The 27,626-nt window shown below is 35.7% G+C and overlaps 1 protein-coding gene across 2 annotated transcripts in view; it reads left to right on the forward strand.

Annotated features, from left to right (window-relative positions):
- Window positions 1-493: 493 nt before the first annotated feature.
- MRPS35 (mitochondrial ribosomal protein S35) overlaps window positions 494-27,626 on the forward strand; it is a 50,174-nt gene continuing 23,041 nt past the window's right edge. The window contains exons 1-7 of one of the 2 annotated variants that reach the window (XM_059935537.1): window positions 494-636; window positions 3,917-3,963; window positions 5,097-5,264; window positions 7,325-7,385; window positions 15,226-15,365; window positions 25,374-25,483; window positions 27,117-27,186. In XM_059935537.1, coding sequence (XP_059791520.1) covers window positions 525-636; window positions 3,917-3,963; window positions 5,097-5,264; window positions 7,325-7,385; window positions 15,226-15,365; window positions 25,374-25,483; window positions 27,117-27,186 — 708 coding nt within the window. In that variant the 5' untranslated portion in view covers window positions 494-524. The remainder of the gene's footprint in view (window positions 637-3,916; window positions 3,964-5,096; window positions 5,265-7,324; window positions 7,386-15,225; window positions 15,366-25,373; window positions 25,484-27,116; window positions 27,187-27,626) is intronic. The other variant, XM_059935538.1, reaches the window with a different exon arrangement.

The raw sequence follows: 27,626 nt of genomic DNA on the forward strand, positions 1-27,626 counted from the left end.
ATTAATTAATTAATTAATTAATTTTTGCTGTGTTGGGTCTTCGTTTCTATGAGAGGTCTTTCTCCAGGTGCGGCGAGCGGGGGGCACTCTTCATCGTGGTGCACGGGCCTCTCACTGTCGCGGCCTCTCGTTGCGGAGCACGGCTCCAGACGCGCAGGCTCAGTAGTTGTAGCTCACGGGCCCAGTTGCTCCGCGGCATGTGGGATCTTCCCAGACCAGGGCTCGAACCCGTGTCCCCTGCATCGGCAGGCAGACTCTCAACCACTGCGCCACCAGGGAAGCCCTGCTTCGTTTTTGTTTTTTGTTTTTTTTTAAATCTTTTTACTTTCTTTTCATTACGTTTTCTATGCGGAGGGTATTCTCTTGCACATTTCACTAGGGCTCTGAATTCGCAGGCCCACGTGTTTCCTGTTTCTCCCTCCTAGGGGCGGGGCAAGACGCGGCGAGCCTGCGTAATAGGGCCTCAGACCCGCCCCTTGACCCGGTAGCGCACTTGTCCCCTCCCGCTTGCCGTCTTCGCAGCCATGGCGGCCGCCCGGCTCCCTGCATGCCTGGTACTGCAGCCGCGGGCCAGAACCCTTCGAGCCTTTTCCACCTCTGTGTCTCCGGCCACTCGCTCTCCGAGACCAAGCCCGTGTGAGTGTCTGCCCTGTCGCTTCCGGGCTTTGGGGGAGGTGAGAGGGTGGAATACAGGCCCATGATGGCCGCCGCGGTGGCGGAGGCCGGTACGTCCTCTGCCGGTCTGTCGCTGGCCCGCCTAGTAGGAAAGCCGCGGATGTGGGTCTGCCCTTTGTGCGGAGTGTCGCCTGGTTCTTGGCAGCCAATTTCTGTTTCCGGGTCTTTGGGCGCCGCGAGCTTTCTCCCTCCCTTCTGCGTGACCTGCGCTTTCAGGTGCTCCCTCCTAGGGCCACTGGCACAGGTCTCTCTCTGGTTGCTGGTGCTCGTAGTGTTTGTTGGGCAGTGTTGAACCACGGATTTTTCCGAAATTTAAGAGAAGGGTACAGGTGTCCTAGAATAAACTACAGCTCTGAATTCCAGGGCTAGCTATGCCACCAAATGGGGTTGACCTTCATTCAGTAGGCATTATTGAGGTGACCTTCATTCAAGAGAGATTTTAGGGATGCCCGATACCGTTCTTGCCCTGGAGGAATCTAGTGGAAAAGTCTAGTTGTGCATAGACTAGTAGAAGTGCTGTGCAGTGTGAGGTGCTGTAATAGAAGCGTGAATACTGTAAGGGGGCGGGGGGCACCGAGGAGCAGCCCGCAAGAGTTAGGAAAAGCTCAATCGAGGGGTCGCGTCCAGTCATTCACCAGGTCCTATCCTGGTGATATTTTCTGTAATATGTCTAATGTTCATACTACTAACTGTCCAGTTTAGGCCACTATCTCTCACTTCTACGATAGTTTCTTCACTGGTCTCTCTGCTCTTGTTCTCCTACCTTGAATTCTCACAACAGCCAGAGTGAGGTGTGCAAAAAGTAAATCTTAACTTGCCACTCCCGTGTTCAAAATCTACAAATGGTTTTTCATTGCTTTGAGATAAATGGTAAATTCCTTAATGCATAGTAGCTCTTTCTAGTCCTAACACTCTTTCTTTTTAATCTTTCATTCATCTATTCATTCTACAAATACTTAACTCCTACTGTGTGCTAGGTGGTGTTCTAGATACTGGGATACAGCAGGGCCCTTCATCTCATGAAGTTTACATTCTTGGGGGGAAATCAGATCATAAACAGGGAAACAGTGTCAGTACAGTGTTAGGTGCTATGAAGAAAAATAAAGCAGGGTCTTGAGAATGATGGATTGGGTGAATAGTGGCTGTAGGATAAGATAAGATAGGGTAGTCAGGAAAGAACTCCTGGGGGAGTGACATTTGAGCAGATCTGCGGGAAGAGCATTGTTGGCATAGGGAATTGCAAGTGCAAAAGCTCAAAAGTGAGAACAAGCTTAGGGGTGTGACCAAGGAACAGAAAGAAGGCCAGCGTGGCTGGAGCTAAGTGAGTAAAGAGAAGAGTGGAAGTATAAGATATCAGAAAAATACGTAATGACCTCATCTGGTAAAGGCTTATGGGCATTTGGCTTGGATTTTGTTATGAGTTTGGGATCACATTGGTAGGTTTGGAACAGGGAGTGATATAATATGATTTATACTTTTTAAAGATCACTGGCTGCTGTGTGGAGAGCCAGGGGTAAGAGTGGAAGCCAGGAGACCAGTTGGGAGCTGATGTAGTACTCCAAATGAGATGATAGTGACTTGGATTGAAGTAATAGTGGAGCTGGTGTGGTTGGATTTGGTATATAGTCTGAAAGTACTGCTAACAGGACTTACTGACGGATTTGATATGGAGCTTGAGGAAAAGTCTCAAGGAAGCATGTTAGATTTTTATCCTGAGAACTTGGATGAATGGTGATACCATTTAGAGGGCCTGGGAAGACTGGAAGAAGGAAATCAAGAGCTCTGCCTATGATGTGTTTTAGTTGAGACGCCTATTAAATATATCTCTGACCTATTAAATACCACTTTTCTTGGCGCTCCTTATGCCCTACTCTTAAATTTCAGCCATGTTGAACTTGTTTACTTTGATTTTCCGTCTTCTCTCTCACTCTAGAACACTTTTTCTACTTGCCTGTTCCCATGGCTACTTCCTGCTCATCTTTAAGGTTTTCGCTTGAAGTCCACTTCTTCAGGGATATTTTCCCCAACTAATTGACTAGGTTGGGTCCCCTGCTGTATGCTTCATTAATATTTATAGCTGTTTATTGAAATTACTTGCTAAATAGTTATCTTATTTGACAGACTCTGCATTCAGTGAGAGCAAGGACTGTGTTTCTGTTGTTCTTTGCTGCCTTTTGAGTTGCTGGTACACAATATCACTCAAACAATTTTTGAATGAATCAATGAATTACTGTTGAGGGATGAATAAGAATTTGTCAGATGAAGAGGTGAAGTGGAGAGGAAGTAGGGGACAGAAGGCAGGCAGATGAAAGGGAGGCACATTGTAGACAGACAGAACAGAAAGTTCAGAGAAAAACTCAGGGACCTGGTACTGGAAGTTCAGTGTAGTTATGGGGCCTTGTGAAGCTAGAGATAGTGGTTCAGAATGTGAGGTCTTTTGTGCTATGCTGTCATCACCCTAACTACTTGGTCTTTAGTTTTCTTGGCTAAAAGACCTCTAAATAAGGATAATAATAGTACTTACAGTTATTGTGAAGAATAAGATTAAATGAGATAATGAAAAGCATTTAGCACAGCGTCTGGACATGTGAAAGTGCTGAATAAATACAGTTATTATATATTATTTTAGTATAGCAAAACATTAATTTAGAGAGACATAAGTTAATATTTTAAAAGGTAGATACTGTATGTAAGTAATTTACCCCCTTGTACAGTTATGTGATTTATTAGAAATAGCTGTGATTTTTGTTATTATTGGTATTATTGTAGCATTGGCAGTGCTAATAAACAGTAGAAAAGGAAAACTGAAAGTTGTTTTGTGTCTGTGTGTTTGTAAAGAACAGAATAATTCCAAATATGAGCAAGTATATATTAGAATATTTCAAGCCAGTTACTTTTAAAGATGCAAAATACTTATTTCTAATTAGATATTTTATCTTGGGAAAGTAAGCTTATTTGATGATGAACCTTAAAAGTTACTGAAAATATTGCTCTAGTTGATGAGTTCACCATATCGTCAATCACAATATATTTTATATTCAAGTAACTCTTGGATTTTCTTACCTATTTCTGAATTTTCATTTTCATTAAAATGATTTAGTCCCTGAACTTACAGAAAATGGATTATTGTTTCATTTTTATATTACTGAATACTTTAATTATGTGAGAATTGTGGGATCATGAACAGTGTTGAACAGCTCTGTGTTATAAAATTCTCTGTAACTGTTGTGTTGTCTTTTAGCTACAACAGAAAGAACATCCAGATATGAAAGGCCGCTGAGAAGAAAGGTAAGCAGCTAATGTACTCTAGTATAGGCTGTCTTACTGGTTTCTGAAATTCTAAAGTGAGGCAGATACTCATTATGAGGCAGAAGGGCGCTGCACGAGAAGGCTTCTTCTCAAGGGGCTGTTGGCTGGGTGACTACCACAGCCCTGGCTCTAGTCTTCCACTGCTTTTTGTCAGTTCCCTGAGAATGGATCATCTTTGAGAGGTGGACTCACTCACATACTCCCAGGAAATAGGTGTATAAACCAGAATAAAGAATTATTTTTGATGATGCCTTGAACAGTCATGCAGCCTGGGATGTATGTGTTAATCTAACCAGTTTGGTCTCACCCTGTAGGCATCTCTGTGGAGGAATCCAAATTATACGGTCACCTAGGAAGCATGGAGTCAGAACAAAGGCACATTGTTGGAAGTTAAATGGCACCAATTATAATCGTATAGAGTAGTCATTTTCACAGGAATATTAAGTGCTTCCAGGACATGTACTGCATGTCTATTACTTAGATGGGTGTTGCCTAGTTTTGCCTCTTCAAACCTTCGTTTTGGGTTTAAAGGGAATGCTGGCCCATCCCTGTCTATCAAATACAGTTTAAAAAATAAATATGTTAATGTGATTGACTAAAATATCACGTAGTTATTCTCTGGGCCTAGGAAACATATTATTTCTCATTATGTATCTATTCATTTAGTTTAATCCTAATTTATTTATTTCTGAGTTCTTATTCTTTATGTTCCTTTTTCTTATTTCCTTTATTTCCAAGTTTGTCTCATTGTCACCTCATATACTGACTTTCATCAAACTTTTAAAAATTATTCAAAATATATCATTACTTACCCCTTCATAAACAATATGTAGAAAGTTTGCTAAAAGTCTAAGTAAATAAATAAGATAGAGAAATTTTCTTGCGAAGGAAATCTGCTGTTAAAGGGGATCCTTGCTACTGGGTTTAAGGAAACTGTGCCAGAGATACTTAGGTACATTTAGTGTTTTTTCATTTCAGCGGCATTAGCTGTGGGAGGTCAGATTTTATGTAGGTTGTAAGTCCTCTTATGTTTCTCTTAATTGCAGCTTTTTTGCTTTAAAATTAAAGAATATGTTCATATTTAAAATATTAAACTATTTTACATTCCTCAGGCATTACCTCCTAGGACAGAGAAAATGGCTGTTGACCAGGACTGGCCTAGTGTTTACCCTGTTGCAGCACCATTTAAACCCTCAGCAGTACCTCTTCCTGTTCGAATGGGTTATCCAGTAAAAAGAGGGGTGCCCATGGCTAAGGAGGGAAATCTGGAACTTTTAAAGGTAAGATAAGTTGCTGGTTCATTGACTAAAACTTATATCTAAATAAATGCTGATCTCCCTCTGACACCTACCCTCTCCCCCAACACTTCAAGGTCCAGTGCATAGCAGCTTACTGTATTTTAATTCAATCTTTTTCCAGGTAATAATGGATATTATGTTTTGGTTATCCTCGGCAAAGAAGGCTCAAAGAACCCTAGGCATTTAAGAATGTAATTGATTGGTCCTATGGTTTCCTTTTGGCTTTTTCATTTCTATTGTATCTTTTCTATATTGTGTCTTTCAAGCAGAACTAAGAAAAGTGAAATAACCTAATTTGAGTTTGAGAACTGGGAGGTGAAGTTTTTACTTTTGAAAAAGAGATTTAAAACTTCTACAGAAAATTATTTAGTATTATTGTTATAGTCCTTAAACTTCTTTATTTCTTGAAGAAAAATTGGTCATGTTAAATGCTTCAGTTGATAGCATCTGTAATGAGTTGATAGCATTTATAATGATTTCTGAAAAACAGACTTCTTAAAGAAAATAAAAATATGCGCAGCCTGGGAATGCATATCTTAGATGGTTTCCTTTTACATACAATGAAATTATCAAGGAATTGTATTTTCTGCTAAGTGAGAGTCTTTGTGTAAAACAAAAATTGGCTAAAAGTTGCTGGTAAAAAATGAGATCGTAATATGAAGAGGGGTTTGTTTGCTGCTGGAGATAGGCAGATGAAATTTAGAAATGGGAACATTTCAAGATACAAGAAAACAAACACCTATAAAACTAATCTTTTCTTCAAATGAAGAGAGGAATTGAACTTAGTTTAAAGAAAAGGTCTTTGGAAAATATCACTTGGTGAGCGAGAATAGCAATATATTTGTAATGATGGTTGTGAATGGAATTTTAATAAACATACAAATCCAAACATTTAATGCATGCCATCCCTTTTAAGAATCACCTTAATGCTTAGTCCGATGATAAGACCTGTTCCTAGTAAGTGCCATTGAATAAGCTTGTAAACTGAGGTAATATGTACAGTGTTCATAGAGCAGTGCCAATATAAATGCTGTGTAAGCATTAGCTATTATTTTTTTCCTTTTATGATTTTGAATCATGTTTCAAAAATAAAAGTATAGAATAAATAAACAAGTAAAATAAAAGTATAGAAAATGAAGTCACCCACCTCATAATCCCAATATTTGTTGCCTGTTTTCTCTTGATTAAAATAATCATTTTCTGATTAGCACATAAGATTCCAGACATAATGTTTAGAGTAACTTTCTGTTTGTTCAAAGTTTCTTTCCAAGTGAGTTTCTTTAAATTTTGTCTTTAGATGCTTAACATTATGTAAGAAATATACTAGGAAATGTTCATTATTTATTTGATGGAATCAAATCTTTGACCTTACCTAAATTTCCATTGGCCCTATAAATGTTTAGAGAACCTCTCGGTGTATCATAAAGATATTCCCAACTTCATTTAAGATCTGCTTGCTTCATTTATTCATCCATTCAATTCATAAAATGTCTGTTGAGTATAAAGTAGAAAATGTATCTCAGTGATATGTATTCCAGGGGAATTAGGATTATTAAACAATGGTCTGTGTCCTAAAGTGCTTTCAGTTTTATAAGGGAAATATATACTCCTGTAGATTCGTCGCAAGAATAATACTATAAAAATAATGTTTCTTCTCCACCATCATTCTCATAAGATACTTGGTACTGAATCTTTATTTTAGGAAATTCATTTCTTGAATTTACAACACCTGTGACATGGAATCAGTATTGCATAAAAAAAACCCAGATTTTATTTATTACAAGGTTTGTGGGCCTTATGATTTAGTTTTATGAGAAAATTGTCTGTTTCTTGTTTTTAAGACACTTAGGCAGGAATTCCCTGGCTGTCCAGTGGTTAGGACTCGGCGCTTTCACTGCTGGGGCCCAGGTTCGATCCCTGGTTGGGGAACTAAGATTCTGCAAGCCGCGCGGCATGGCCCCCCAAACACACACACACACACACACACACACACACACATAAAGACACTTAGCTAATTTATCCTTTAAAATTCTCTATTTTAGATTCCCAATTTTCTGCATTTGACTCCTGTAGCAATTAAAAAGCACTGTGAAGCTCTTAAAGGTATGTGGTTGTTTTGTAATATGAACTTAATATTTTATTAGTTTCACAGGAATCTCATTTCTAATGATAAAGGGGTCAGTTTATCAAGAGGATATAATATTTGTAAATATTTGTGTGCCCAAAGTAGGAGCACTTAAAATACAGAAAATATTTACAGAATTCAAGGAAGAAATAGAGAGCAATACAGTAATAGTAGGGAGCTTCAGTACTCCACTTTCAACAATGGGTAGATCATCCAGACAGAAAGTCAGTAAGGAAACATTGGATTTAGACTTACATGTTAGATCAAGTGAATTTAACAGACATTTACAGAACATTCCATCCAACAGCAGTAGTATACACATTCTTCTCAGGTACACATGAAACATTTTTCAGGATAGATCATACTTTAGGCCACAAAATAAGTCGTAATAAACTTAAAAAGATTGAAATCATATCAAGCATTTTTTTCCAACCACAATGATATGAAACTAGAAATCTATTACAAGAAGAAAACTAGAAGATTAACAAATATGTGGAGATTAAATAGCATGCCCCTAAACGCATATTGATTCAAAGAAGCAGTCAAAGAGAAATCAAAAAGATATGTTAAGATATGGGATATCCCCAAAGCAGTTCCAAGAGGAAAGTTTATAGCAATAAATGCCTGCATTAAGAATCAAGAAAAATGTTAAATAAACCACCTAACTTTAGATCCCAAGAAACTAGAAAAAGAAGAACTAACTTAGCCCAAAGTTAGAAGGAAAGAAATAATGGTTGGAGTGGAAATAAATTGAGACTAAAAGGACAGTAGAAAAGATCAGTGAAACTGAGGGATTGTTTTTTGAAAAGGTAAACAACGTAGACAAACCTTTAACTAGACTCACCAAGAAAAAGAGAGGCCTCAAAATTAGAAATGAAATAGGAGACATTACAACTGTTATCACAGAAATATTGGTACAAAGGATCTAAGAGACTACTGTGAACATTTTTATGCCAACAAATTGGGCAACCTAGAAGAAATGGATACATTTCTAGAAACATATAATGTACCAAGACTGAATCATGAAGAAATAGAAAATCTGAACAGACCAGTTACTAGTCAGGAGATTGAATCAAAAACCTCCCACCAAGAAAAGTCCAGGACCAGATGGCTTCACTGGTGAATTCTTTTTTTTTTTTTTTAATTGAATCGTTGATATACAGTGTTTTGTTAGTTTCAGGTGTATAGCAAAGTGATTCAGTTATACATTTATATATAAATATATACATATTCTTTTTCAGATTCTTTTCCCTTATAGGTTATTACAAAATATTGAGTATAGGACCCTGTGCTATACAGTAGGTCCTTGTTGGTTATCTATTTTATATATATTCGTGTGTATATATTAATCCCAAACTCCTAATTCACTGGTGAATTCTACTAAACATTTAAAGAATTACCAATCGTTCTCAAACTCTTCTAAACAGTAGAAGAGGAGGGAACACCCACACTCATTTTATAAATCTAGCATTACCCTGATACCAAAACCAGACAAGGACAAATTACAGGCCAATATCCCTGATGAGCATAGATCAAAAATCCTCAACAAAATACTAGCAAACCAAATTCAACAGTACATTAAAAGGATCATACACCATGATCAAGAAGGATTTATTCCAGAGATGCAAGGTGGTCCTACACCTGCAAGTAAATCAACGTGATACACCACATTAACAAAATGAAGGATGAAAATCATATGATCATCTCAGTAGATGCAGAAAAAGCATTTGATAGAATTTAGCATCCTTTCATGAGAAAACTCTCAACACAGTGGGTATAGGGGGAACAAACTTCAACATAATAAAGGCCACATATAACAAGTCCACTACTCATATCATATTACAACAATGAAAAGCTAAAGGCTTTTCCTCTAAGATCAGGACAAGACAGGGATTCCCACTGTCACCACTTTTATTCAACATAGTACTGGAAGTTCTAGCCAGAGCAGTTAGGCAAGAAAAAGGAATAAAAGGCATTCACATTGGAAAGGAAGAAGTTAAATTGTCTTTACTTGCTGAGTACATTATCTTATACATAGAAAATCTGAAAGGCTCCCAAAAAACTATTAAAATTAATAAACGAATTCAGTAAGGTTGCAGGATACAAAGTCGGTATCAAAAATCAGTTGCATTTTCTGCGGTGAACATGGGAGTTCAGAAAGAGAGATTTTTTAAATTTGTAATTTAATTTAAAATTTAAATGTAATTTAATTTTAAATTTTAATGTAATTTAATTTTAAATTTGTAAATTAGATTTCTCTTTTTCTTAAAAGAGAAATTAAGAAAATACTTTTATTTACAATAGCATCAAAAAGAATAAAATACTGGGTCAGGGGAGGGGGAATTGAATGAAGGCAGTCAAAAGGTACAGACTTCCAGTTATAAGGTAACTAAATACTAGGGATATAAGGTACAACATAATAAATATAATTAATACTGCTATATGTTCCGTATGAAAGTTGTTAAGAGAATAAATCCTAAGAGTACTTATAAAAAGGAAAACAAATTTTTTTTCTATTTGTTTAATTTTGTATCTGTATGAGATGATGGATATTCACTGACTTCCTTGTGATCATCATTTCATGGTTTATGCAAGTCAGATCATGATGCTGTACACCTTAAACTTATATAGTGCTGTGTGCCAATTATATCTCAGTAAAACTGGAAGAAATAAAATAAAAACAAAATACATGAACGCAAAATAAGAGTATACTTTTAACCAAGGGGGTGAAAGATCTGTACACTGAAAACTGTAAAATATTGATGAAAGAAATTGAAGAAGACACAAATAAGTGTAAGATATGGATTGGAAGAATTAATATTGTTAAAATGTCCATAAAACCCAAAGCAATCTACATATTCAGTGTAATCCCTGTCACAATTCCAATGGTGTTTTTCACAGAAATGGAACAAACTCCTAAGATTTGTACAGAACCACAAAAGACCTCAAATAGCCAAAGCAATGTTGAGAAAGAAGAACAAAGCTGGAGGCATCACACATCCTGATTTCAAACTATATTACAAAGCGATAGTAGTAATCAAAACAGTATGTTATTGGCATGAAACAGACACATAGATCAGTGGAACAGAACAGAGAGCTGCAAAATAAACTCATGTATATTTGGTTAATTAATTTATGACAAAAGAGCCAAAAATATTTAAGCAGGAAAGGATAGTTTCTTCAATAAATGTTGGGAAAACTGGACAGACACATGTAGAAGAATGAAACTGGACCACATTTTTAACACTATACACAAAAATCAACTTGACGTGAATTAAAAACTTGAACATAGACCTGAGATCATAAAACTCCTAGAGGAAAACATTGGGTGTAAGCTTCTTGGCATTCATCATGGCAATGAATTTTTGGAATTTGACACCTAAAGCAAAGGCAACAGAAGCAAAAATAGGTAGCAAGTGGGACTACCTCAAACTAAAAAGCTTCTGCACAGCAAAGGAAACCATCAGTGAAATGAAAAGACAATCTGTGGAATGGCAGAAAATATTTGCAAATCATATATCTGATAAGGGTTAATATCCAAAATACGTAAAGAACTCATATAACTGAATAGTAAAAAAGCAATCTGATTTTAAAATGGGCAGAAGAATCAAATAGACATTTTTCCAAAGAAGACATACAAATGGCCAGTGAGTACATGAAAAGATTCTCAACTTCACTAATCATCAGGGAAATCAAAATAAAAAAAAAAAAAAATCAAAACCACAGTACCTGTTAAAATGACTGTCATCAGGAAGATGAGATAACAAGTGTTGATGGGGACGTGGAGAAAAGGGGACCCTCGTGCACTGTTGGTAGGAATGCAAATTGTTGCAGCCACTGTGGAGAACAGTATGAAGGGTCCTCAAAAAATTAAAAATAGAACTGCTGTATGATCCAGCAATCCCACTTCTTGGTATGTATCCAAAGGAAATGAAGACAGAATATTGAAGAGATATCTCAACTCCCATGTTCACTGCAACATTATTCACAACAGTCAAGATATGGAAACAACCTAAGTGTTCATCGGTGGATGGATGAATGGATAAAGATGATGTGTATACACGCACACGCACACGCACACACATGCATGCACGAACAATGGAATATTATTCAGTCACAAGAAAGAAGGACATCCTGCCATTTGTGACGATGTGGATGGACCTTGAGGGCATTATGCTAAGTGGAATATGTCAGACAGCATGACAAATACTGTATAATTTTATCACTTATATTTGAAATCTGAAAAATCTGAGGTCATAGAAATAGGGTAGGGTGGTGGTTACCAGGGACTGAGGAGTGGAGGGAAAAGGGAGATCTTCAAAGAGTACAAACTTGCAGTTATCTGCTGAATAAGTTCTGGGGATCAGAAACCATAATCCTGGCTCAGGTAGGATAGGGACTTATTGTTGAATTATAGAAAGCATATACATAAAAAGGCTGAAGAAAATATTGTAGAGTGTTAACAGATGCAAATCAATATGGTCCAAACTGAAGATAGTGTAGAAGGATGCTGAGTAGCTGAATAGTCAGTGGGGCCAGTAATGGGATACTTTGCAGAAAAGGGTTATCTTGAAGAAATTGTTCAAAATTTTAAAGAAATTAGAAGTGATATATACCTATGGTAAAATTAAATAGTACAAGAGCTGATGGTGAAAAGTAATAGTTTCTTGCTTCTCCTTTCCCTCCCTGGCCCCTCATTCCAGACGTGTTCTCTTTTCATCATTAGGTCTTATTATTTGTGTGTGTGTGTGTGTGTGTGTGTGTGTGTGTATAATTTTATATATTCTTTAAACACATACATAAAGAATATATGTTATATATACTCTATACATAGTATATATACATGTAAATTATATGTATAGTTTGATATATATAAAATGGAACTAATCACCTGAATATGATTATACCTCCATTTCTAGACTTATTAAATTTCAACAATATCTGTTGATTGCTAGTTGTATAGAGATTTTACTCACCTGTACGACCATCTTTCTTCTTTCCACATATATGGAGGTAAAGGCAAAGAGCACTTTTTGTTCATGGTTCATAATATATACAATATTCCAATTCAATTTCTGTTCTAGTTGTATTGGACTATATATAGGTAAGCAAATTTGAGTTGTTTTAGGTTTGTAGCTATTACTTATTGATTATGTAGTTCAATGCAAGAGTTAGTACCTTTGAAGTCTTAAATTTATGCTGATTTAAAGGTGATGTATACATGCTCAGTATACTTGTTAAGGCTTTTCAGGAAAGAAAATGAAACCTAGAAACTTCACAGGTAGCCTGATTATGCTAAAAGGAGAAATAAGTTAGTGAACATGATTATGATGAAATTTGAGCTTCTGGGAGGGCCTTCCATTGAAAATTATGAGGAAGAAAAGAAAATAAAGAGGTTTTAAAAGGAGGGCTAAAAAGTAGGAATAATAATCTTACTCTTGAAATGAGGGAAGGAAAATCTCTTGCTATTTTCATTCATTTATGTGGTCTTTTGTTTTGGGACATTAGGATGCATTTCTGTCCCTTTGTATGTTTCTATATTTGTTGATATTAGCCTGATATTAGACTGACACAGATCACCGTTGCACATTTGTGCCCCATATGACACAAATCATGTATCATTTTTTGATCCTTTGTAAAGCCAGTTAACAAATGCATTACCCTGTGATAAATTCAGTTTTTTTCCTTTTTAAACAATATTTTTAAATGTGCATTTATAATTTAGAAACTGGTCATTGTAATGAGGTAGTTCTAAAATACTTAATAATTTTCAAATGAAAGGCTTTCATACAACATATTTAGAAGAGTAGCATTATATTTTACAGTATTTAAGTGAATGTTTTAATCTTTCCTTAATTACACTTTTGCCAGCTTCTAGATTTAGTTTGTATCTTCCAAATAACTCAGAGGCTTTTCAAATATTTCTTCTCAGTTTTCTTTCAAGTAGGTCAGTTCAAATTTTGTATCTAACTTGCAAATGGAAAATTTGAAGCACAGGAGAGTTAGGTAATTTACCAAAACTTTAATAATCGTGGCAGAAGTTAAGTAAAAACAAAGGTCTTCTGAAGTCTAGTCTGTTGCTCTACCTATCAGATGAATAAAAGGCTAATAGGGGTCTATTATGTACTTTTCAGTTGGCTGTGTTTTCTTGAACATATAATCAGGTAATTTAATTTAAAAGCTGTAATTATCATCTGGTGATTGAAATGACTTACCCAAAGTTTAAAAAAAAAAAAAAGTCGGTACAAATCCAGTAACTCATAAAATTCCCCTAACTAGTCTGTCTTATAAAGTGCCTGGCAGTGTTGCATCTTACAGTACAGGAAACTGGAATTAGTTCATAATGGGAATGAAATTTAACCTCAGTAATTTTGCTCTGTTCATTTTATTTAAATGTCAAAATGTTCTTAATGGCAAAGATATTTCTTTCCCCTCAAAGTGTGTGAGTATTGATCTCTTAAACACAGTTTTTAGGGAATGGTGTGAGCTATACTTAATTTGCTAACGTATATTTAGTCCCAGATCTTGGGAAGTCTCTGTAATCCAGAGTGACATTTTGCTGACTGATATTAAAGCCTAAATGGGAGCTAAATATAGTGCTTATTATAAGAAAGTTGTTAGCTGAGGGAAAATGTTATTGGAGAAAGCACTGATCCATGGGGTCTAATGTGTTTGACCTAAGAAACCGATTACTTTTTCTTAGAATGAGGCTATTTAGGAAATGAGGTTTCTATTGAGGGGAACCTGATAACGCCAGAAGTTTTCATCCCCAGCTGAGAGCCCTGTACCACGCTAACTTGATAGGAATAGGGCAAAATAAAATCAGCTGCCCACCTATGAAATCCCTCAATACTAGTAGTACTGATAGCTGCGGGAGGCTGGGAGTTCTCTCTTGTCCTTTAAAGATTTGTTTTTCATTTGAGGCCTGAGTTTACACGTCTGTGCTGTGAGCAGTGTTCTCAGTGCTTGGAACTTGCGGTTGTAGCCCAGGTCTCAGAGCCAGACCCACTCCTCTCTAGGCTCGCTGTCTTGCCTGAAGGTGAGGACAAGTCTGTTCCTTTTTCCCTTGAGCCCCAGTGGCTCAGAAGTCACATCGAAGAAACATGAATTACTGGAAGGATCCTTTAAAGGTGACCGAGGCTTTTGTACCTGTTATAGTTAGAGGCCCTATTGAACTCAGTTTCTGAAAGAAGGTTGACCACATCTCAGTAGAGCTTCTTTATTTTTTGTGGCTGTGCCGCGAGGCTTGCTGGATCTTAGTTCCCTGACCAGGGATTGAACCCAGGCCACAGCAGGGAAAACGCCGAGTCCTAACCACTGGACCTCCAGGGAATTCCCTCTTAGAGTTTTTTCAGAGCTTCTTTCACTTCCCTTCAGCTGATTTTTAGTAACCTTCATTTGGGTGTGAATTAATATTATTTGTTGCCTTTTCAAAAACAGTAATTCTCAGGGCACTATGAATTGCTTGGTTTTAGTTGGCGAGGAAATAAACTGTCTCATAACAGATATGTGCAAAGCTATAATAAACTTCCATCAAGTCATAGCTCCGTTTTAACTGCTCCCCACCAAACCTGAACTATCCAAATCATTCCCTTAATTAAATTCCCTAATTAGGATTCACTTAGGAAGAAAAGGGACGCATGCAGGATGATGATGTATATGTAAGTGCAGAAGAGAATCTGTTCTTTCATTTCATGTTTCATTTCATGTATCTTGAAAGGTGATCTCCCTCAATAATTTGATTTTGTTGGGTAGCATACATTATAAGGAGAATTTACTTACGAAACTGTAAATGAGATAATTTTTTTTAATTCTCAGATTTTTGCACCGAGTGGCCAGCTGCATTAGACAGTGATGAGAAATGCAGGAAGCACTTTCCAATTGAAATTGACACAGCTGCTTATGTATCAGCGGGACCATCTATTCGAAACCCCAAAGCACGAGTAGTGACATTAAGGGTAAGAGTTAATTTTTAAAAAATAAGAATTATTGGAACATATTATTTTATAATAGTATTTTGTATGTGTGATTATAAAACTGATACATATTTATCATAGAAATTTGGAGAATATAAAAGTTTTTTAAAGTATAAAATAAAATTGCCTGTAATTCCACCACTCAAATAACCACTGTTGACTACAGGAGCTCATTTTAGTATATATATAGTCAGCCTTTGTGTATATTAATGGGATGATACTATATTTGATTAGTTGTCTGCTCAAATTTTGTTTAAGAATGTGAATTTAAAATTTTCAATATTATTAAACACTGTTTAATGTTAATAGTGTTATTAAACACTATTTAATGAATAGTGTGTAAATGAGGGTCTGTTAATGTGCCAGGACAATGCTTGAGGCTAGGGATGCAACACTGATCAATTCAGACATAGTCCTTTTCTGAGACTGAAGTGGGAGAGACAAACAAATAATTCTATTGCATAGATCTACCATAATTTATTTAAATTACCCGTATCATGGGACATTTAGGCTTTCTAACAGTTTTCTTTATTAGAAAAATATAACGAATATTCTTGAGATTAGTATTTGTATATATTCCTGATTATGTTCCTAGGATGACTTACTAAAATGAGAAGTTAGGTCAAAGGATATAGATCTTTTGAAGATTTTTGATATATATTGTGAAAGGTTTTTGATTATATATTATAAAATTCCTGCAGGCAATGTAACAAATACAACACCAGCAGACTGTGAGAAAGCGTGTTTTCCTGTACTCTCACCAGCCTAGATATTATTATTACCTATCAGCTTGATAGGTAAAATATATCTTATATTTAAAATATGTATGCTTTTGAATTCAAATGAAGGTGAGAATGTATTCCTTTGTAAAGTGCTTTTTTTTTTTTTTGCTCCTTTGTGCATTTTGATGGTATATTGATTTCTTATATACTTCTTTTTTTCTTTTTAATAACAGCTTTATTGAGATATAATTCACATACTGTAGAATTCATCCTTTTAAAGTTTATAACTCAGTGGTTTTTAGTATATTACAGAGTTGTGCAACTATCACCACTACCTGACTCCAGAAATTTTCATCACCATAAAAAGAAATCCCATACCCATTATCAGTCAATCCCCATTCTACCCTGCTCTTCACTACCCCTGTAGCTCCTGTCAACAACTAATCTACTTTCTTTCTTTCTCTGTGGATTTGCCTATTGATATTTCCTATAAATGAATCATACAATATGTATACTTTTGCTTAGTATAATGCTTTCAGAGTTTCATCTGTTATAGCATGTATCAGTTCTTCATTTTTTTAATTGCCAAATAATGTTTCTTTTTATGGATATACCGTGTTTTATTTATCCTTTATCCTTTATCCTTTTCAGTCAGTAGACATCTGAGTTGTTTCCACTCTTTGGCTGTTATGAATAATGCTGCTGTGAACCTTTGTGCACAGGTTTTTGTGTGGACATAGGTTTTTAGTTCTGTTGGCTATATACCTAGAAGTGGAATTGTTGGGTCGTATGGTAACTCCATGTGTAACATTTTGAGGAACTACCAAGCTGTTTTACAAAGTGACTGCACTATTTCATAAGCAGTGTCTGAGGGTTTCAATTTCTCCACATCCTTCCTAATGATTGTTGTCAGTCTTTATAGTTTTCACCGTTCTGATGGGTGTGAAGTATCTCATTGTGGTTTTGGTTTACATTTCCCTAATGACTAATGATGCTGAGCAATTTTTCATGTGCTTATTGACCATTTGTATATCTTCTTTGGGGAAATGTCTTTAAATTCTTTGCCCATCTTTTGAATAATTTGACTTTTTGTTTTTCAGTTGTGTTTTTTATTTATTCTTCATACCAGTTGCTTATCAGATATATGACTTGCAAATATTTTCTCCCATTCCATGCATTGTCATCTCACTTTTTTTTTTTTTTTTAAATCTAGCTTCACTTCACCATTTTATTTATATATTTATTTGTTTTTATTTTTGGCTGTGTTGGGTCTTCGTTTCTGTGCGAGGGCTTTCTCTAGTTGTGGCAAGCAAGGGCCACTCTTCATTGCGGTGCGCGGGCCTCTCACTATCGCGGCCTCTTGTTGTGGAGCACAGGCTCCAGACGCGCAGGCTCAGTAGTTGTGGCTCATGGGCCTAGTTGCTCCGCAGCATGTGGGATCCTCCCAGACCAGGGCTCGAACCCGTGTCCCCTGCACTGGCAGGTGGACTCTCAACCACTGCGCCACCAGGGAAGCCCTCATCTCACTTTCTTGATGGTGTTCTTTTAAGCACAAAAATTTTAATTTTGATGAAGTCAGATTTTTGCAGTTTTTTTCTTTGTTTCTTGTGCTTTTGGTGCCATATGTAAGAAACCGTTGTCTAATTCTAGGTCATGAAGATTTATTCCTATGTTTTCTTCTGAGAGTTTTGTCTCTTACATTTAAGTCTGTGATTCATTTTCAGTTAATTTTTATATATGGTGTAAGGTAGGGAACCAACTTTATTTTGCACGTGGATATTCATCTGTCTCAGCACTATTTGTTGAAAAGACTATTTTCCCCCCATTGAATTGTTTTGACACCCTTGTCAAAAATGGTATAGTTATTTTTAAATTTTTTACTTGGCTACTTTACCAAATTGTGTTTTTTAACCTTTCTTATCAAAAATTCCAAATGTATAGAGTAGAGAGAGTAGTATAATAAATACCCATACACATGGCACATTGTTATATCAATAGTAATTAATATTTTGACAAATTTAAAATATTGAGTGCTTGATACACTTATACACATACACACTCTTGTGTCCTTCTTTGTGTGTTTTTGGTTTAAGTGTTTACTTTAAAATTACTAATATCTGACTTTTCATACTAAAATACGTTAGTGTGTTATCTCTAAAAATTAATGAAATTTTCCTATGTAATTCCAATATAATTAATACAGCTAATAAAATTTTCAGTAATTTTTTAATATCATCTAAAATGTGTACTCCATGCTCAGATTTCCCCAGTTGTCTCACCAAAATGTTTAAATAGCTTTTTTGTTTAAACCAGGATCCAGTCAAGCACTGTTACATTTGCTTATAATGTCACTTAGGTCTTTTAAAATCTAGAACAGCAAAGGACCTCACCACTCCTCTTCCCGCTCCCCCAAGCTGCAACCCCCATCATGACACAGACATGGTAAAGAGACAGAAATTTTATCCTGCAGCGCTTCCTACCTTCTGAATTTGTCTCCATGCATCCTGGTGTCATTTACCTTATGTCTCTATCTCCTGTATTTCCTGTAAAGTGGAAGTTAGATTTAAAGGACTGATTAGATTACAGTAAACTATTTTGACAAGAATACTTGATAGATGTTGCTATGTATTTTATATTGCATTATATGAGAGGGCACGTAAAGTCTGGTTGCCTCATTCTTAGTATGCTGAGATTGATCACTTGGTTAAGAGGCTGACAACCCGATCTTTCCATTGTGAGGTTATGGGTTGTCATTTTTTGCTTTTCCCTTGAACAGGTAATGTGTAGATGGGTATATTCAGCAAATTTTGATCAAGTAAAATCATATTCTTTTTGATGTTCAAAGTTACGTCCTAACTTTGGCCAGTAGGATCTCTTCTAAACTGAGTCCTATGTCCTTTTATTACAAGCCCATTAGCATTGGAAAATTTCCTTGCCTTCTGGCACAAGATGGACCAGGCTTACTATATAGAATATTCCTTATCCCAGACCTGGAATTAGCTATTTCTCCAGGAGCTCTGATACCTTTTAGTGAACATTGGTGTTTGGAGACCAAAATTGGGATGCTAGGACTTTTCGGTTGATTCTTTGGGTGATTTCTCAAGAAATAAATGATAATTAATGGTAGTTTTAGTTCTCCTTTTTAAATATCTATAGCTTGTTTTTTCTTTTTGTCTTTTGCGTTAGAGTTTCTAAAATGTTTATGTAGTCCCTTGTGCTGTTCTCTACTTTAATGGGTATGCCTCTAGTATTTAGCCTCTGAGATTGGATTTCAGTTTAGAGATAATAATCCCAACTGTGTTAACGATGTGTCCTGTTCCTAGTTTACTAGCATTTTTGAAAGGATCTCCTTTGAATTTTTAAAGTAATGAATTATATTAATTGATTTTCAATTACTGAACCATTTCTGAGCCCTGATCAGTTTATGGTACATTATTCTTTTACTTTACCACTGACTGATTTGCTGTGATAATGTTCTATTTAGGATTATTTGTCCTAATCTCATGTTGCTTTGGAGAAATTTCAAATCCCTCCTCTCACTTACCAGGAACATGCCACATGCCATTGCACATGTGCCCTAGTAACTAACTCCTAAGTTAGTATTGGAAACCTTTGTTAAAGGAGTCTTGATGCACATCACGTGTCTTTTTTCACACAGCAGTTATGGGCAGTTTTACCCGATGAACCTTTTTTTAAATTAAACTTTCACTTTTAAAATAGTTTTAGATTTACAGAGAAGCTTCAAGGATAGTACAGAGTTTGCCATATTCACACCAAATTTCTCCTGTTGTTAACATCTTATGGTACTGTGGTACATTATAACTAATGAATGAATCAATATTGATACATTATTAATTAAAGTTCATACTTTATTCAGATCCTTAGTTTTTACCTAATGTCCTTTTTTTGTTCAGAATCTCATCCAGGGTACCACATTACATTTAGTCATCGTGTCTCTTTAGGCTTTTCTTGGCTGTGATTGTTTCTCAGAATTTCCTTGTTTTCGATGACTTTGACAGTTTCGAGAAGTACCAGTTATGTATTTTGCGGAATGTCCTTCAGTTTCGATTTGTTTGATGTTTTTCTCATGGTTAGATTGTTAGGTGTTTTGGGGAGGAGAACCTCAGAAGTTAAGTGCCATAGCAAGGGTATAGGCTCCTCACGTGACTTATCACTGATGATGCAGCTTAGATCACCTGGCTGAGGTAGTGTTGGCCAGTTTTCTCCACTATAAAATTACTCTTTTTTTTCTTCCTTTCCATAGTGTACTCTTTAGAAGGAAGTCACTGTGCACAGCCCACACTTACGGAAGTTATGCTCCATCGCCTCGAGGGAGAAATATAGATTATTTGGAATTCTTCTATGTGGGGTATTTGTCTATTCTCCTCCATTCATTTATTTACTCAGTCACTTACTTGTATCAGTGTGGATTCATGGATTTTTACTTTATCCTTTGGATTATGGTCCAATAATACTTTATTTTGTTGCTCAAATTGTTTCGTCTTTGGCAGTTGGGCACTCTTTCAGCTGGCCCCTCTGCTCCTTTGTCATGCCCCATCATTTGTTTTTTAAACACTTTCTTATTTTTTGGCACCACAGAATGCTCCTAGCTCATTTTATATATTCCTTGTACCATTCCCAGAATCAGCCATTTCTCCAGGGAGCCCTGACTAATGTACTTCTGATTCACCTATCCTGGAGGATGACTGCCCACCTTTCTGAGGGGCCTTCCAGTACAAAAAGTTCATTTTGGTACTCCATGTAATCTGTATTTTAAATTGGAACATTCCAAGTGTGCTGCAAAAATACGTGGAAAATTTCTGCAACCATCTTTGCATTATATGCTAACAAATAGACAAACTTGAACCTTTAGAAATATTTTCAGTGATACAGCCATAATTGATTTGTAATTTTCTTTCTTTGGGTTTTGGTATCAGGGTTGTACCATCTTTATGAAATGAATTTATGAAGCTTTCCAGTGTTTTTTTCAATTCCATAGGACAGTTTAAATATCATAGCAATATATTTATGTATTTAGAGACACTGAAAATATTTTAAAATCACAAAAGATGATACAGATTTACTGTATACATTTCATAAAATATAGATCAACAAAAGGAAAACAGAAAAAGAACTTAAAATTCTACTTTGCTGGGGCTTCCCTGGTGGCGCAGTGGTTGAGAATCTGCCTGCCAATGCAGGGGACACGGGTTTGAGCCCTGGTCTGGGAAGATCCCACATGCCGCGGAGCAACTGGGCCCGTGAGCCACAACTACTGAGCCTGAGCGTCTGGAGCCTCTGCTCCTCAACAAGAGAGGCCGCGATAGTGAGAGGCCTGCTCACCGCGATGAAGAGTGGCCCCCACTCGCCGCAACTGGAGAAAGCCCTCACACAGAAACGAAGACCCAACACAGCCAAAAATTAAAATAATAAATAAATAATAAATAAAAAATTAAAAAAAAAATCTACTTTGCTGATATCATTCCACAGGTTAATAGAGTGTCCCTATTATAAAATAATAATACCTGATACATTGTTAAGAACCTAATAAATGTTACCTCTTTTTAATAATAATGGTAACAACAACAAACGACAGTTGAGCTCTGTTTTATGACAAAAAAAAATCTCTGAACTCAGAGTTAGAAAACCTAGATTTTTTTTTTTTTTTTTTTTGGCTGTGCTGCGCGGCTTGCGGGATCTTAGTTCCCGACCAGGGATTGAACCCAGGCCCAAGGCAGTGAAAGCGCCAAGTCCTAACCACTGGACCACCAGGGAATTCCCAGGAATCCTAGATTCTAATTCATGTTTTTGGTCTTAATTTTTGTGGGCCTTTGTCTTCAGTACTAGAATAGACATATAAAGTCCTTACCTGTTCTAAATTTGCTTATTTTGTTTCATATAAAAATAATCTCACTTTTTATTTGAAGTATGCCACCAGTTACCACTTACTATATCATGCTGCCATCCCCGCTTGTCTCCTTTTTGTCTCATGCCACCATGCCATACCTTCCTCGATCCCTTTTATCCCTTCTGCCTGACTCCTGTTGGCCCTTCTGGACTCTTTTCACTCTACCTGCTGACGGTTGAGGCTCAGGGGTGGTGTCCAGACTGGTGTCATGTGGTTCAAGGGTAAAAGTAGGTAAAACAGTAAGACTAAATAAACCATGTGTAGTCCAGCATGAGTTTATGCAGTACTGTGAAGGTAATGAAATATTATAAAATAATATTCAGAGATACTCAAATTTTTAAATTTAGAGAAGGAAAGTTGGTATCATATTTTTTTGATAGTCATAAAAGTAGTTCAGAATTAAAAATAACATATTTGTATAGGATTTTAAGAGGGGTGGGATAGGGAGGGTGGGAGGGAGACGCAAGAGGGAGGAGATACGGGGATATATGTATATGTATAGCTGATTCACTTTGTTATAAAGCAGAAACTAACATGCCATTGTAAAGCAATTATACTCCAGTAAAGATGTTAAAAATAAAATAAAATAAAAAAATAAAAGATGAGAAAATATGAAAAAAAAAGTGCTTTCTTCTATTTAATCTCTTTTATTCCTGACAAAAATTCTGTGAATCCTTTCTATTTTATAAATGAGGAAACAGACAGGAAGATCACATGATTTGTTTAAGGTCACTTATCTGATAGGTAGCAAATCTAGACATCAAGCCCAATTCTTGTCTTATGTGTAATACCATAGTTCTTTAATTAACTGCATATTCTTGTAAATGAAGAAAATATTTTACACATTTAGACATTTTTCAATTTATGTAGTTCTTTTAAATGAGACATTTGAAGATAAACCTGTAACTATGATTTGAAATGTGAACATTGTTTTGGGGATAATGTTAATAGTACAATGTTGACTCTTTAAAATACAGTAACTTGGAAAAAGAAAAGTCTAAGGACAAATAAATGTCACTCAACTTCAACCTAAGAATACTAGTCCGGGTTAAAGACTACAGTTTTGCAGTGCCTTTGAGTGCTAGCAGGTGGCGTGAGTGCACTGCACAGCTGTTTCTGCAATATTTATGAGCTTCTGGCATAAGACTATATAAGTTTTGACCATTAAAATATTAATGTGAACAATGAGTTTTAAAACAGTCGTCACAGTAATGATCAGCATTGCTGCCACATGTTTTTGACTGCTTCTTACATAAAAAACTAGAACACAAATTTTTTAAATGGTAAATTTTTAAATGTATTGTTAAACATCATGATTTTATTGAAGGAGTTTTAAAAGGGAAAATCACTGCCTGCTCAGTATCTGAATGTAAAATCTGTTTCTTTCTCTGTACTGTATCTGTATGCATGCAGATACACATACATTTTCATAATTATAATCATAATGTAGGTACGTTTTATGATTTTCTTATAGGTAATTCTCCATATTGCTAACAATCAGAGTCATCATAAAACTGCTTATTTTATCCATCAAGCTAATAACCTGGTTGTTGACATAAATTCTTTTCAGGGGACTGTGGTAATTTCACATTGCCTACAACATATGACCATTCTGTTGGATTGATATTTAATAGTCAGTGTTCTTACTAATATTCTTGGAGTACATTTATATTTATTTTTTTATTTCCTGTTTTTTCTATCCAAATAAAAAAAATTCACTGCTTAAAAAAGAAACAACATATCCTCCCTTTTTTAAATTTATGTATTCATTCAGCCAATATATGTATTCATTCAGCCAATATATGTTGCATGCTTTTTAGGTGCTAGGTCATTGCCAGGAACAAGACAGTTATTGTTCTTACTCTCGAGGGTTTGCAGTCTGGTGGGAAAATAAATAAGCTCTTATGCTATGGTTGTCTTGAGTGAAATGCAGGGTTATTGAAGCTAGAGGGAAGAAATAGGTGGGATTTCAAAATCTTATTTAGCCTTTTCATACAGTTCTGATTTTTGCTTATTCTTAATGCTCTCCATGGAAAACTAGTCTGTTGTTTACCTTACTTACCTGCATTGTAGTCTCTAACCTGTTTTCCTGGATCAAGCCTATTCATCTCTAGATAATACTTTCAGCCCAAGCCATAATTCTCTGCAAATTAAAAAGTATGTTCATTTATTCCAGCATTTTCCAAAATATGTTTTAAGGAAGACTAATTTCATGAATTGTCCCTTGAAAAGTGGAATCTGAAGTTAAATTTTGGAATTATTACATAACAATGCTCATCTTGAAATTCAGCATGCTCTTTAACATGTTGCCTCCTCTAAGAAATCCTGCTGTGAAGAACCCAGTTTAACTCAACATTTCCTAAATGGACTCAATAGAAACAGCCTTTTTAAAGAAATCATTCTTTTTAGCAGCCTGTGGGACTAGTATTAACATTCTGAGAAATGTTGAGCTGAATTATTTCAAATGTTTTGACCCTTCATGGATGCTGTATTCTGGCTTCCACGAGACATCTGTAGCTTTTAAAATAATTGCTCCTGGGACTTTCCTGGTGGCACAGTGGTTAAGAATCTGCCTGCCAATGCAGGGGACATGGGTTTGATCCCTGGACGGGGAAGATCCCATATGCGCGGAGCAACTAAGCCCACGCGCCACAACTACTGAGCCTGTGCTCTAGAGCCCATGAGCTACAACTACTGAGCCCGCATGCCACAACTACTGAGCCTGCATGCCACAACTTCTGAAGCGCGCGTGCCTAGAGCCTGTGCTCCACAACAAGAGAAGCCACCACAATGCGAAGCCTGCACACTGCAACGAAGAGTAGCTCCCGCTTGCTGCCACTAGAGAAGGCCCGCACGCAGCAACGAAGACCCAATGCAGCCAAGAATAAAGAAAATAAATAAAATAAAATAAAATAAAATAAAATGAAAGCCCCTAAACTGTTGCAGTGATATGGGTCTCATAATTGCATGGTAGAAATTCTTAAAGCACCTATGTTTCATCCATTTATTTTTATAAACAGCTTTATTGACACTAATTGAGTTGAATTCTACTAGTTAGTAATACTCGTAAGCACTGTAATTTCATTTATTTAAGAGACGTGTCATTGGTTCTTTTAGGAAAGGTACGAATGCCCAGAACTTTCAAAGAACTCCAAACACTTTGCTCCCGCTATTTTTTTTTTCCATGAGTAAGATCAGGCTTCATGATACTTGTGAATTACTAATTCTGTAAAGGAAGGAGTTTGAAAAAGTTTCTTTTGGTTTCTTTTTTAATGTTAGTGTAAATAATTTTGCCACTGTTTTCTCATTATGCAAAGTATATAAAGTAATTAAAAAATTTTTTTTTCTTCTATTTTTAAGGTTAAACTTTCCAGTTTGAATTTAGATGATCATGCAGAGAAGAAACTTATTAAACTTGTAGGAGATCGATACTGCAAGAGCACAGATGTGCTTACCATCAAGACAGATAGGTAAAGGAAAAAAAGTGCAGCAGATCTGTCACATGTGTTGCTTTATTGTCCCCCAGTCCCCTGGCAGTCCTTGTATTAACCTGTTAGGTCAGAGAAGTTATCTCATTCATATTTTTAATATCCTCACACTAGCCTCCTGTTGCTGTGATCTTTATGTGCATGGAGAGGCTTGCCTAGCTGAGTTAAAGTGTTATTTTTAATATATTTGTGTATGTAAAACTCAGGGAAGATGTTAGATGGAAACGAAAGAATGACTTGCCAGTGAGTAATACTTAAACAGGTTTCTGCAAAGTCAAAGTATAGAAATCTTATATTTCAAAATCAAAGTTATTAAATTAAATATGGAAATTAATTTATCAAGGCATTTTTGTAGATAAGCAGAATTTCAGTGCTAGCATAGAAGTTTGTAAAAGCAGTATTAAATTTATTGTATATGAATTTATAAATTAGGTCATTTGAGGTAAAGAAAGGCTATTGGTATGTTTTTGCTAAATGGTTATTTCTAGAATTATTCTTTGGTTGTTTCTAAATTATGTCAAAATATAAAGAAAAACAAGTGGGCAGATATCCTCTCTCCCTCCTTATCCTAATTTCAAAGCATTTGGAGGTGTCAATATCAATTAAGTTTTATGTTTTGCTTCTTAGTGGTATAAAGAAGTAGCATGACATACATACAGAGATGGCAACAGTGTGGAGGTGGGAAAAGCTTGGGAACCGTGATTTTAGATTATTACCATATAGGAGAAATAAATTTGAAATTTATGAATAATATCTTTTTGCTAGCTTTAGCTTTAGAGAATGTAAAATAATGCTGTGTTTTTAGTTTGTGCAATTTTTAAAAGTACTTTTAAAATGTTATTGTTAGAAATTCTGTAAGTTTCTGATCTTTTTTTTTGCTAAGTTTGTAAGTGTCTGTGTGTGTGTGTGTGTGCGCACGTATATTTTATGGTAACAACTTTGTAGAATAGAGGACTATTAAACCGAAGTACAGAATAAACAGAGTCCAGTTAAAGTCGATTATCATATGATAATTTTATATTTAAAGAAATTAGAAGTAATTATTTCCTTTTCTGTATTATTTTATTAGCCTAAAAGTTAATGCCAGCTCTTATTTATGTAGAAATTTAATCTAATATTAGGTCATTAGTTTCATTTTAAATATAATAGCAAAAAAAATATAGCATTGTGTAGTGTAGCTCATTTTTAAAAGAATCACCTCTGGGGAAATCAGGGTGAACATTTAGATTAGCATCAGTCTCTCTGTATTCTTTAAATGAACTCAGCAGGTATGTTCACACCATCGCAGACTCTTAGCCCTGAGATCGTGAAGGACACTTGGATTGGACACATTCATATTAAAAATAGTGTAAAGCTATTATCAGATATAAATAACTTTGTTAGTGATGAAAGCAAAGATATCCTCTAAATAAAAGTAAAAATAACATCAGTGTTCAATATCCTTAAGTCATAAACTACATAGATCATTTTTATTCCAAGAACAGAATTTTCCTAAGTCACATAGGGAATTCCTGAATATAAGTTATCCTTTGTATTTAGTATTTGTATACTTTGCAAATTTTTCCATGTACTGAATTTTTAGAATTTTGACTTCCTCCCTCTCTGTCTTTTAAAGGTGCCCCTTAAAGAGACAGAATTATGATTATGCAATGTATCTACTAACAGTTTTATACCATGAGTCTTGGGTAAGTGATTGTGTATGAATGTTTAATAACTTTGTCATTGTAATTTGGATGATGTTAACCTTTCAAAACAGTCTGTGTAGCCAGCACTCAGATGAGTGTTTAATGAACCACTATTTAAGCTAAGGACATGTGAAATGTTATAGATAACTCCTACTGACATTGAAAGTGAGGATCTTGAAATAGATAATTCAGTCCATCTGAGGACCTTCAGAAATCAGATGACGAAAATGCCTTTAAAATTCAGAGTTTCTGACTTAGGCTAAAAAATTCAGAATTTTTTACTTTTTGTTTGTTTGTTTGTATGACTTTAGGTGAAAGTTGTCAATGTTATGGAAGGGAGATCATCTATATTACTTGAACTATATAATTCATCCTGTTATTCAAATAAACTATAGAACAAAGCTCCCAAACTTTGTAGAAAGTTATTTTAAATGTTTATT

Source organism: Balaenoptera ricei, chromosome 10 (assembly GCF_028023285.1).
Source record: "Balaenoptera ricei isolate mBalRic1 chromosome 10, mBalRic1.hap2, whole genome shotgun sequence".
NCBI lineage: Eukaryota > Metazoa > Chordata > Mammalia > Artiodactyla > Balaenopteridae > Balaenoptera > Balaenoptera ricei.